Source organism: Citrus sinensis, chromosome 7 (assembly GCF_022201045.2).
Source record: "Citrus sinensis cultivar Valencia sweet orange chromosome 7, DVS_A1.0, whole genome shotgun sequence".
NCBI classification, from domain to species: Eukaryota; Viridiplantae; Streptophyta; class Magnoliopsida; order Sapindales; family Rutaceae; genus Citrus; species Citrus sinensis.
The window spans coordinates 7,689,730-7,702,148 of record NC_068562.1 but is presented as its reverse complement, the minus strand read 5'-3'; the positions used below and the strand labels follow the sequence as shown (position 1 = coordinate 7,702,148).

Here is a 12,419-nt window from a genome sequence, read left to right as displayed (position 1 = left end):
CGCTAGGAACTTTTTGGAGCTTTGGTGGTCTACTCACCTTCGCTTGGTCGAGCAGATCCTGGCATGCTTGGCTTCCTGTCTCGCCATAAAACAGGCTTTGAGACTTTGGAGCCTTTGCACGCTTTAGGAAATTTTTGGAATTTTGGTGGTCTACTCACCTTCGCTTGGCCGAGCAGATCCTGGCATGATTGGCTTCCTGTCTCGCCATAAAACAGGCTTTGAGACTTTTGAGCCTTTGCACGCATTAGAAACTTTTTGGAGCTTTGGTGGTCTGCTCGCCTTCGCTTGGTTGAGCAGATCCTGGCATGCTTGGCTTCCTATCTTGCCATAAAACAGGCTTTGAGACTTTGGAGCCTTTGCACGCCTTAGTAGTAAACTTTGATTGGCTTTTCAACGCTAGCCTAGCTCTCATTTCTTAAATAATTCTCATATTGAGTAACTTTTAAGAAATCAAGTTAACTAAGCTATACCGTCAGCCCTAATATGAGCACAATCAATTTAATGAATATAAGGTATCTTCATCTCACATAGCAGGATTTAGAGAAATAATTAAATTTTCATGAAAAAATTGCTTGTAAATAAAAATTTGACTTCTGACCTGTTCTGATTTCTACAAACGTGTGCCTTCAATGTGCTCTCATTTAAGGTTTTTGCTTCCTTATTTAAGCAAGCTCATCCATTTATGCACTGTAACATTCTGATTTGCTTCGAGTAGATGAAAATTGATAGAGACAAAAAATTGGCTTCTCGTACCGGTCCCCACAAACGGCGCCAAATGTTGATGCCAAAATCCGGATAAGTTGGCCAGATCTCAGATCCCTGCATCATCATTAAATTTGTTTGGTAGGAAACTGATGATTAATTAGCACCATGAGCAGATTTTCTATGAGCAGATGTTCTATGAACAGATAACCCATGAGCAGACAATCCATGAGCAGACGATCCATGAGCAGAGAACTCATGAGCAGGCAATCCATGAGCAGATAACCCGTGAGCAGACGATTCATAAGCAGATAACCCGTGAGCAGACGATTCATAAACAGATAACCCATGAGCAGACAATCCATGAGCAGATAACCTGCGAGCCTGTGAACACAACCAACGGTCAGGAGGCGCCGGAAGTTTTTCCGGCGAGAACCCTCCGACGCTCAAGTCAGCGATTCGGGTCTTACTTAGAAAAACTCATACCACAATTCATGTGGCTTAATTATGATTGCTTTAAACAAAAAGCTTTTAAGTAAATTTAAAAGAAAAGAATTTAAAATAATCAATCTTAAAGAAATCACAGGCGAAAGAGAAATTTCTCTGTGGTAGAGAGAGAAAAAGGTCTCATGGGTCCAGTTCCTTAGAGAGAGAGAGAAAAAGAGAGCTAGCCCAATCCCCCCTTCGCCTTTTTATAGGAAACTATAGCGGTTTTTATCCTCTCCTCTAGGATTCTCAAGAAAACAACTAATTTTCAGCCCACTAAGAATATGGTCCCTAATATTTCGGAGAAAATATTTTGACTGAATCGTGCTTTCTGGTAACTTCCTGGTCGAGGTGACCAATAACATGCTGGTCGAGGTGATGTGCTCGACGTCACCACATATTATTCTGGTCGAGGTGACCAATAATATCCTAGTCGAGGTGATGTGCTCGATGTCACCACATATTATTCTGGTCGAGGTAACCAATAATATCCTGGTCGAGATGATCTGCTCGAGGTGACTACATATTATTCTGGTCGAGGTGACCAATAGCATCCTGGTCGAGGTGATGTGCTCGAGGTCACCACACAACATCCTGGTCGAGATGATCTACTCAACCATTTGCTCACTTTTACTTTGAGGAGAGTACGATAATGTATGAGCAAACACCTTTATCTCGGTCACCCTATTTCATTCCCTAAACAATGCTTTCTAAATAATTGATAAGAACAAAGTTAGAGATGTGGTGATATACAACATCACGATGGTATTGGTACCCATCCATTGATTTTAAATTTAATTACGCAAGAACCCATCCATTACCATTAGTTTTAACCAAGTACACTAAGAGATCTCGCTTATTTTTTTTTCCTTTTTATTAAAAGCATTGTGTAAGATATATATTTTGACAAATCTCAAAAGCACCCGTCATACAGTTTCCCACTATGCAAGTAGTATCTTCTAAAAATTGAGAAAAGTAATGTCCTCCTACATAATTTTCGATTAGAATTAATTTAAACATATGTTGGTACTCCAGGGTGCATGTTAATTAAAATTAAGGAGAAAAGTTACCTTTTAATTGATAAAATAACCAGTTATTAATTGGTAGAGGTCCCGTCAATTACATTTGCCCGTAGACATGTGAGATTTATTCTTCAATAGTTTATTTTTCTTCTTTTAATGTATGAGGTGTAAAAATCCATTATTAAGCATTAAAGTGGTAAAAATCTAGGTATAAGAGGAGCTGAAAATTTTTGTTTGGCCTGTTCCTCCTGGAGGTTGTTCTGCTAGCCATAGATTTTGCTTTAATGTCCAGATTGGAAGAGTATGTCTGCATTAACGTCGTTGGTTGACTCCAATTGTTCGTATATCGAGGTTCTGATTCTTGGGGCTAGGGCTCATCCAGAAGCTATTAGGTGAATCACAGGTGGCTTTTCTGTGAGTTTTGTGATTTTAATTTTTTGTTCGTTTGTGTTTTGTTGTTAGAATTGTATTGTCTTTTGTTGTATTATTAGACATGGGTAATAGTTTATTTAGTCTTTAGATTAATGCATGTTCAGTCTTTATATTTTTTAAAAATATCTGAAACTATCCATTTTATTTAACTACTCCGTTTTAGTTTGGCTTTATAATATTATATATATATATATAGTTTTTTTGTAGAAGCTCACGCATGCTTTAAAAAATTTAATATTATAAAAAAATTAAATTATTAATTTTTTTGGATATTAATAACAAAAATAATATATTAACTCCTAAAAGAGAGAAGAGCGGATCCAATACCAAGACGATTTCTTTCCCAGGAAGTGCAGCAAGTACTTGAGGAATTTTGGGATATCATGCCCCACGAGTGAGTTGCCATTAGCCTTCTAAGCTCTAATCGTCTGTTTATTGGCAGAACTATCACAAATTGAAAGAAACAAGGCAAATGTTAAGTTACTTTCAGCTTAACTTAAGTCACACACACAAATCACACACGCTCTACCATCGTGTTACTGTTTCTATGTGTGGCGTAGGTTACAATTGAATGTAAGTTAGGGGGCTCCAAGAAACAAATCCCACATTAAAAAATGAATCTGAATCAACTTTTACTAACTATAAAAATTATAAAAGCTTCTTTGGGTTTAATAATTCTTGAAACAATAAATTTAAGATTAATAAAAGGTAAATGGTAATAGGAAGAAAGAAAATGAATTTAATTTACTAAGAAAAGAAAATAATCATGGGTAAAAGAATAAAACTAAGATTTTAGGTTATACAGTAGAGAAAGAAAATACAAATCTTGTAGTTGAGAGAAATGAGTGAACGGCAATTTTGAGTTTTTTAATTTTAATAATTAATATATTTTGTAAATAGGTGTTCAGAAAAATAAACTAAGTTCAAATAACCAAGACAATTACAATTATGTCCATAATTGCAATTATTGCTTGTAAAATTGAAAAAAGAAATAAAGAAAGAAAAGAAATTGAGCTGATGATTTTCACCAAACCTTAACATTCAAGTACACCAAACTGTAATTCAACACTGCTGCTCGCAATTTTGATAAATTCAGCGCTGATCCAAATTCAAAAGAAAGGTCGCTCTTTCCGACGGCATTAGCTGATCAGAGCGAGATATATTCTTAACCTATAACAATCTGATCCAAGCATCAAGATTAAACTTAGGATTTTGGGTCTTAATTTTTATAAAATAGATTATCCAGACATACACATTAATATATTCGCCTTGGTCTGAATTTAGACTTCATTTATTAGCATTATGTGACTGAATTTATTAGTTCATACAAATTAATAGCAAACGCACTCATATAGGTTAATACATTAACCTTTGTTTGATCAATTACAATACTGGAGAGCATATATAATCATCTAGTGGTATATTATATATGCTATATTCTCTTGAAGAAAGAAACCCAAACCATAAATCACCTCTTCTGATATTAGCTGGCCTTTGTCTTCTCGCTTTCACTGCACCATGAAATCAAATATCCATTCCTGCAACATAATTAATAAACATCGTGAAATGACGTACAGAAGATTATACAATTAATTAAGAGGCCTGTGACCAATGCCTTCTGTAGTTTATGTTCCCCACATAAACATCAGAAGAACAGGAATTACACTAAAGATCAAATAATGGCATGATATATTATGTAGTGAACAAATTAAAGCCTCTTTCTAGCTAGGTTCTCAAGACCAGACTTGGTAAAATTTGGCTTACACTGCAATAATAGTCCGACAAAATTAGTTTAGTGATTAATAGTAGGTACCACTTGGCTAGAAATTGCAGATACCAACTAATTGAAAATGAGAAGAGATTACCTGTCTGGTAATTCAACAATTCTGGATCAAGTTGCAGGTATGTAAAATTAATCATGATGCTGGGGATTCTCGAGATTTTCCCCCACTCCTTACCTCCTGACCTCTTATCGTAACGCTCCTTTAGAAGCGGACACCAATTGATCTTTAATTCCTTTGGTGTAATTAGATTAGGATTCTTTTCTAATCTATTTTCCTCCTGAGTAAAAATATATGTGGGTGATTGGTAGTTAATAAATAAAGAAAATAAAGAAGTTAAATCTTATCCATATACTATTACTTAATCACACATGACACGAGATCTTTAAAAACTCATGAGAACTCAGATCAAGAAAAGATCTTTAACCGGTTTAATTACCTGAGAAAGAAAGATGCCTGGCAGGGCCTTTAATTCGGGGCAGTACACAAATGACAAGGAACAAAGACATGGCATGACATTAGCCATCTCACATTCCCAATCTCCCCATTCTTCCATGTTGACAAACTTGAGAGATTTCAATCTTGGGAAGTAAGTAACAGATGATGCGATGCCACTTTTTATTCCCAAAAATTCATTACCCACTTTTCTCACGCTTCCCATACTAAATAAAGAAAGTGACTCAAGAGATGGCAGGTTTCCGAGAGGAGGAAGTTGCTCGCAGTTAGTCCAATCTTTGAGACTTAAAATTGTCAGCCTACTTAACAAATCGATCCAACTCGGGAAAGTGCTGCCTCTGTAGTCTCTGATCTCTAACCTCATTAAATATTCGGGCGGCTGCGCGGCATCAAGAACTTTTTCATCTTCCTTTATCCTCTCCCCTTCCGCATGATTTTCAAAATTTAGACACAATCCGCGGAGATTTACCTTGTTCTTTAGTTTCGCTTCTGCAACCTTACTCGCATCTGTCACATTTCCCAGGTTTCTTATATGAAGAGACCCCCGAAGTTCGTCCAAGCTTTTCAAATATTCAAGGGTGCCACCATCACTGCTCACAATGAATTCACTTAATGTACAAAGACGAGTCAATCTTTCAATTTCTTTCGGCATGGAAGCAAGTGAAGTCCCAACATTTAACAAATGCTCCAGGTTGATTAACTTTCCCATCCCTTGAGGTAACGTTTCGAGATTGGTACACCAGTTGAGCTCTAAAGTTTGTAAATTCCATAACCCACACAGTTCTTCTGGCAATTCAGCTATCTTCAGTAATGACAAATTAAGGTATCTCAAAAATTCCAAGTTTCCTATCTCCGCTGGAATCTTTATAGTCATATTTTCATACCATGATTGTCCACTCAGATCTAATGCCCTTAAAGTCGTCCTTGATTGATCCAATAATTTCGGTAGTACCTCACTAATTAGCGAACAAGTTTTAGACCCATATTGAATCCGGAGGCTTCTTAAGTTTTGCACTTCACTGACGGAGACAGGAAATGAAATCCCTTCACTGACCCTCAAGAACAAGTGGCTAAGCTTAACTCGCCTTGGTTTTTCAAAATTACCATCAACCTCAATTGAAGCACAATAATTCTGTGCAAGAAATCGGACAAACTTATGCACTTGAACAGGCATCTTACATCTTAAAATACGACCATCATCGTCATCCTCTTCAAACTCAAACTTCTGGAACCAAGAACGTGCTACCATTTGGTCAAAACACATTTGACCAACTGCCTCCTTGTGGACATAACCTTGAGCCATCCATGATCTAATTAGTTCATCTTTATTAATTAGATAGTCTTTTGGAAAGATGGCGCAATACAAAAAGCACATTCTTACCGCAAATGGCATGTCGGTAAAACTCAGCCACAGAGGGACAAAATGATGCCTCTCAATATATTGTACTTGCCACATTTTGCTGTCTAATATGCTTTGCCACTCTTTTTCAGTTTTAAAGTGCAAAGTACGTCCGACAATCTTTATAAGAAGAGGCAAGTCATGGCACTGTTGTACAATCTTCCTCCCAATATGTTCTAAATGTTCACGCACCTCCTGGGATCTATTAAAAAATGCAGCGGACTCAAACAACGACCAAGATGCCTCATCGGACGCTCGCCTAATATTCTCCGTAGATCCAATCTTGTCAGCAATTGACTGATCATCTGTGGTAACCAAAATTTTACTTCCAGGGCGACCCTCTTGTAGAGTCTGAAGCAATGATTCCCATGTACTGTTGTCTTCTATCCACACATCATCTATCACAAGAATAAATCTATTTCTCGCAATAGATTTTCTAATGTATCTCAAATAAGGCTCTAATTCCTGTCCCTGAGAAGAAAAGGCTGAAGCCGAAGCACCTAGAGCTTCAGCAATGGAGCTGGCAACGCTCAACACATCAGAGTCGGCAGATGCACCGACCCAAATTCTGATGTCAAAATACCTCATCACCTTATAACTATTGTAGGCCAATGTAGCAAGTGTTGTTTTCCCCGTTCCTTCGGTCCCTAGAATAGAGATGATGGGAATCTCCGTCGACGACGACAACAACTTGCTTACTAAATCTTCCTTCTCTTCATCTACACCGCAAGTCTCAGATCTAGAACAGGTTTGCAGAAAGCTGGTGGAGACAAAACCACTAGGACCCCCTTCATATCGGTTTTGGAAATCGTCCTGACTCCGACGATCTAATTGAAACCATTGTTTGGGCAATCTGAGAATTGGACGTAAAACATCATTTAAGTCTTGTATCTTGTTAGTAAAATCTGGCCAAGGGGGTTCATCTGATTGATCGGGATGCTGCTTCCATCTGAGGAATTCAGTGCTCAATTCATCCACCAAATCTTCCGACTTGGTGGCCACGACTTTCACCAAATCTAACCAGTCTTTCACACTAGTCATCACACCTCTAATTACCGTACGTGAATCTGTTTTGTTCAATCGACTTTCCTCTCCATCTTCAACCATTTCTTCAATGATTCCAAGTCTCAGCAAAAAAACTTGCACTGAACGGATCAATTCTGGTGGAATGCACTGAAATTGCGCCAAAATAATAATAATAATAATTTCATCAATCAGTTGCATATCATTTTCATAAATGGCATATGTTCACGTCCATCTACATATATGATATATCCTTATCTATTTACAGAGTTACTCTATGATACTATAATAAAAACAAATATACAAAAGGGTGGAGTTATTTGCACCATAAAAATTACTCTATTCGCTCTAATTTTAATAAAAATATGTATCACAATAATTCTCATCTTGTGAATTATTATTAAGGATAATTTATTATAAATCAATATTACATATGTAATTACTTTAAATACCCTATAATACACTCAATTTTCAATTTATAATTCTCATTTATTAAACCTTAAAACTTTTATTTTCAACGTCTTAATTAATATTTAGATAAATAAAGAGGAAATCAATATTGAGAAAAAAATTTGACAATAATGTATGTGTGATTAAAAACATAAAATGAAACAAAAATAATATAAAAGAATTTTTTTTTCTTTGGCCCTTCTTCTTCATCCTGTTCATCTCTTGGTCTCCTTCTTTTTCTTGTTTCCCCTTTTTTTTTAAGTACTTAAGGAAGACTTTTTATTACTATGTTCTCATTGTAAGAGTTTTATGTTCAAAATTTAATATTGAACATAAATAAACAAAAATTAATAACCAAGGTTATGTTAAATAATTTGTTTACAATTTTAATTAATTATATTGTTGGAAGTATATGTTAAATTAATCTTTTAAAATTTGTGTGGTAAATAGTTTTATTAGTGTTTTAAATAAATAAAGTAACTTAAATAGTTTAGTAAGAATATTTTAAGAATTTTAAAGAGTGTAAAAAGTAAAACTTATTTTTTTATAATTAGTGTATGAATGTGTAGAGTAATAGAGTGTTTAAAGTAATATTTAGAGGGCAAATAGCACCGACCTTCATAAAAGTTAGGAGCTAGTTAAGATATAACATTTTGGTTTCAATTATTTAAAGTTTAAACATTTTTTTTAGATTAAATGATAAAAATAATCATGTAAAATTCTATATTTTTTAAAAGGACAAAGACATCTTCAACCCTAAGGTTTGGGGAAATAATCATAGAGATCGCCAAAGTTTCAATAAGAGACCAAAACTCCCTTTTGACTATAATATTTTCCGTAGATAATAATTAAATTATTTGACTTCAAAATTTTTTTAATAGTTTAATTTGTCTAGTAATTTTTTAAGTGTAAATTGTTATATTTATTTTGATAATATATTTATGTTTATTATAAAAATTTTAGATAAATCTTTAGATTAAATAGATTTTACAATTAATAAAATATATCTCACGTATTAATAATACTAAAATTATTTTATATAATAGTGAAAAAAATTAAAATTTTATTTAATTTATGTTAATAATGTATTTCTATTTATCATAAAATTTAGTTTAATATAATATAAGTTTGTAAAGTATTAAAATATTTTTAAATATTGAACTTATTTTACAATGTATATATTGTTAAATTTATTTTAATATTATATTTATATTTATTATAAGACATTAGAGTCAATTTGTATGAGTTAATAAATCCAAAGAGTATTATAGACAAAAAGGGTCTCGGTATTCCTAAATGAAAACTTGGGCGTTTACGTGACTATTTATCTAAACCTTGAAGGTGTAGGTGTCTTTTTTCTTTTTTTTTAATGAATAAAACGAGGGCTGTGCACCAACCCACCAAATCCATGAAACCAACCCAACCAACATGATTTTTTTGCGGTTTGCTTTGATTGGCAAAATATACAAGTTGGGTTGAGTTGTTAAACTCGCAACCCTTATATATTAATATATATAAAATATATATGTATGTTTATATATAAATTATTATTATAACATAAATTTTTATATTTTATAAAAAAATATAAGTAGAAAACCCTCCCAATTAATCATACTCCTGCTGGATGTTGTTGTTTAGATTTTAGTGTTTTGTTTTAAATAGACTTTGAATTTCTAGATTTGTTTTTTGTTCATTAACTATGAACAAATAATTTGATTGTTAGACTTTGAAATGTTGAATTTGTTGTAAGGATTTTAATATTTGTGCTTTTTAGTTTTTCAATTAATTAATTTAATTTTGTATTTTTTAATTTTTATACAGTATTTAATTGGACGATCAAAATGAGCTGTTCTCAAAAGTCCAACCCAACCTATCCTAACCTGTAGTTTTGCGGGTTAGGTTGAGATATATAAGGGGTTGGGTTGGGTTAAATTTTTTCAAGCTGCACTATATGCGGGTTGGGGTGGATTACATACCAATCTGACACGTGCCCACTCCTAATAAATATAATCTAAATCACCCCAAAAAAATATAAAACTAAACATGCAAATGTACATATTAATTTAGATATGTACATAATAAATATAAATTATTCAATCTTCAACAACACATGTTAATAGAGGTCCTTTTTGTCATTATAATTGGAACAATATAATTTTGAATTTTTAGTTTTATTATTTATCAATTAATTAAAAAGAATACACACTCACATACACAAACATATACATATCCATGAACCTATATCACATATTGTCAGCAACTTGAATATTACTGTTAATTATTAAGTAATTATCTACATGCCCAATTCCGGAGTCCATTTTACAAGGTAATGTGGATATTTAATTTGAAATATACCAGCTTATTTTCATATCATATCAACACATTTTGCTAACGGAATTGAGATGATGAGCAACTTACCCCAACACATTCCGGCGTCAGTCTGAAGTCTACGTCGCCCTCAGGCAGCCAATCCTCCGTGTCGTTGGCCGTGCCGTCCGCCACTTTATTTTTCCCTTTATCGAACAAAATTCTCACCGGCGAATATGTCCTCAGAAGTCCTTTCCTAGTGTAAAATTGTCTGTATGGAGGACTATAACAAACCAGTAGCTCCAACATTTCTATCACTTTTTCCACCACAACGGAAACCATTGCATGTTCCGCCATCTTATACTTTGTTACAGTGACAACTCACAAAACAAATGAGGAGCTTTAATCTTCTTTGTTTCTTTTCTTGACTAAGAATGAATTTAGGTTGACGTCCCAGTCTATCTAATGTCCTTGAATTTAATTACAACAAACATTAGATTTTAAAAAATGAATTGCCAAAAATGCCCTTACTGTGACAACCAATTCTTTATTCTCGCCCCCGGTAAAATTTCTCCTCTCTCTCCAATACTTAGGTTACCTTACAGCTCTAATTTTCTATGATGCCATCAAATTCCCTGATTACATTCTTTTGCTCGTGTACTTCGTGAAGTGAAGGTGTCGTGAATTTCAAGTGATGCTGGAAAATATATGAAAAAGAAAAGGGAAAAAATATATCTCATCAACAATACCAGTGATATATATATAATCATTCTCAATTGCAGACTCCTCAATTTTTAGGATGCAGATTTGAAGTTTTATTACATTATTTTAATTAATTATAGTTCACTCTCAAATTATAGTTCACTAGAAAAAGTCTATATACTATTGGGAACAAAATGCGAAATAAAAAATGTAAAATTTTAATTCATTTTCTTGTAAAATATTTCTAATTTGGGATTGAAGACCTTCCAAGACCACAGCAAACTTTCGCCCTTGGAATATAGTTTTGCTCCCTCTCATTTTATTAAATTTTAATGCTAAATTTAAAAGAAAAAATTGTAGATATCAAAAATTCCCTTCAGATATCAAAAAGGGCGAAAAAATGAAAAAAAAAAAAAAAAAAAGGGAGAAAGGAAGAGATATTGATGTTTATACTTTCCAAACTGCATGCTTTTTCCACGTGAATGGAAGAAACGATTCTTATCTTGCTCATTGGAAAATGTTTGTTGGCTTGTCTGTTCTTCTTCCTAAAGTTTTTCATGCCACCTTGTTACTCATTGGCATATATGTACTTTTCTTCTTTTTACTTTTTCTTTTTTTTTTTTCTTATAAAAATATTTTCAACCGACACCTTTCATTTTATAAACAAATCTTCAACACGCACTCTACTTCATCGAAATAGTCAGTCCAGAATTTTTTACAAAATGAATAAAATATTAACGCATGAAATTTACGATTACGATTATACACGAAGACAAGTACGATTATACCTGTAGTTGCATACAGTAAATTAAAACGCATAGTCATCATAGCATCAAAGCTTTTGATAGAAGATGGGAAAGAAGAATCCGATCTTGCACAATAATAAACTTGGAGTTGGCTCACGTCTACAAACAAAACTTATGATCGTTAAAATACTTCTGCCACTCTTAAGAAACTCATTGGTTTCAGAAATGGTTCACACGGTCCCTATTTGGATAAATATTGCCTAATAATACAATTTCGTCACCATAGTCAACCATGACCTAGCACAGATCCGTTTCATTTAGAAATCGAACTCTCTATCAATGCGCAATTCACCACTTATATTTCTTATTGAATAGCTTCATTTATATCCTAAGTATGTATACTTATCTATAAAAAAAGTTTGTGTAACAATTTTTAAAACTCAAAGGTCTCCGTCTACATTAAATTAAGCAAACATTGGGGGACTTGGAGGTATTTTCCCTCTTTTCCATTAAAATGACGCAAAAAGCATCCCCAGGGCTAAAATTTTTTTTTTATGAGGCCTCTATTTATTTAACAATTTTAATACTCAAAGACATATAAGAAGGATAAAAAATTATTCCATCTTTAATTCTTTAATTTCAATAATAGTAAAAAAATGAAAAATTTTAAAAATAAAACCTAAAAAATAGTCAAGAAAATAGATTTTTTTTTATTCCATTAAAACCGTTAAAAAACAAACAAACAAATAAATAAAAACAATATTATTTTCAAATAAAATATTTAGAATGATAGAATATAAAAATTTTAAAATGATGAATTGATGTTCAAAAATAAAAATGGACTTTATATTTTAAGAAACTAATTATTTTAAATGAACCAATGAATATAATAATTTTCTTTGTAGATAAGAGA

General features: G+C 33.1%; 1 protein-coding gene across 2 annotated transcripts; it reads right to left on the bottom strand.

Moving 5' to 3' along the window:
* Positions 1 to 3,916: 3,916 nt before the first annotated feature.
* Positions 3,917 to 10,596, bottom strand: LOC112499557 (putative disease resistance RPP13-like protein 1). Of its 2 annotated transcripts, XM_025102625.2 has the most exons (4): positions 10,170 to 10,596; positions 4,863 to 7,451; positions 4,508 to 4,703; positions 3,917 to 4,180 (listed from the first exon to the last, which is right to left on the bottom strand). In XM_025102625.2, the coding sequence occupies exons 1-4, from the start codon at positions 10,413 to 10,415 to the stop codon at positions 4,167 to 4,169; spliced, it is 3,045 nt and encodes a 1,014-aa protein (XP_024958393.2). In that variant the 5' UTR covers positions 10,416 to 10,596; the 3' UTR covers positions 3,917 to 4,166. The 2 variants fall into 2 exon arrangements, with proteins under 2 accessions (XP_024958393.2, XP_052300136.1); XM_052444176.1 differs by having other exon boundaries at positions 3,917 to 4,703.
* Positions 10,597 to 12,419: the final 1,823 nt, after the last annotated feature.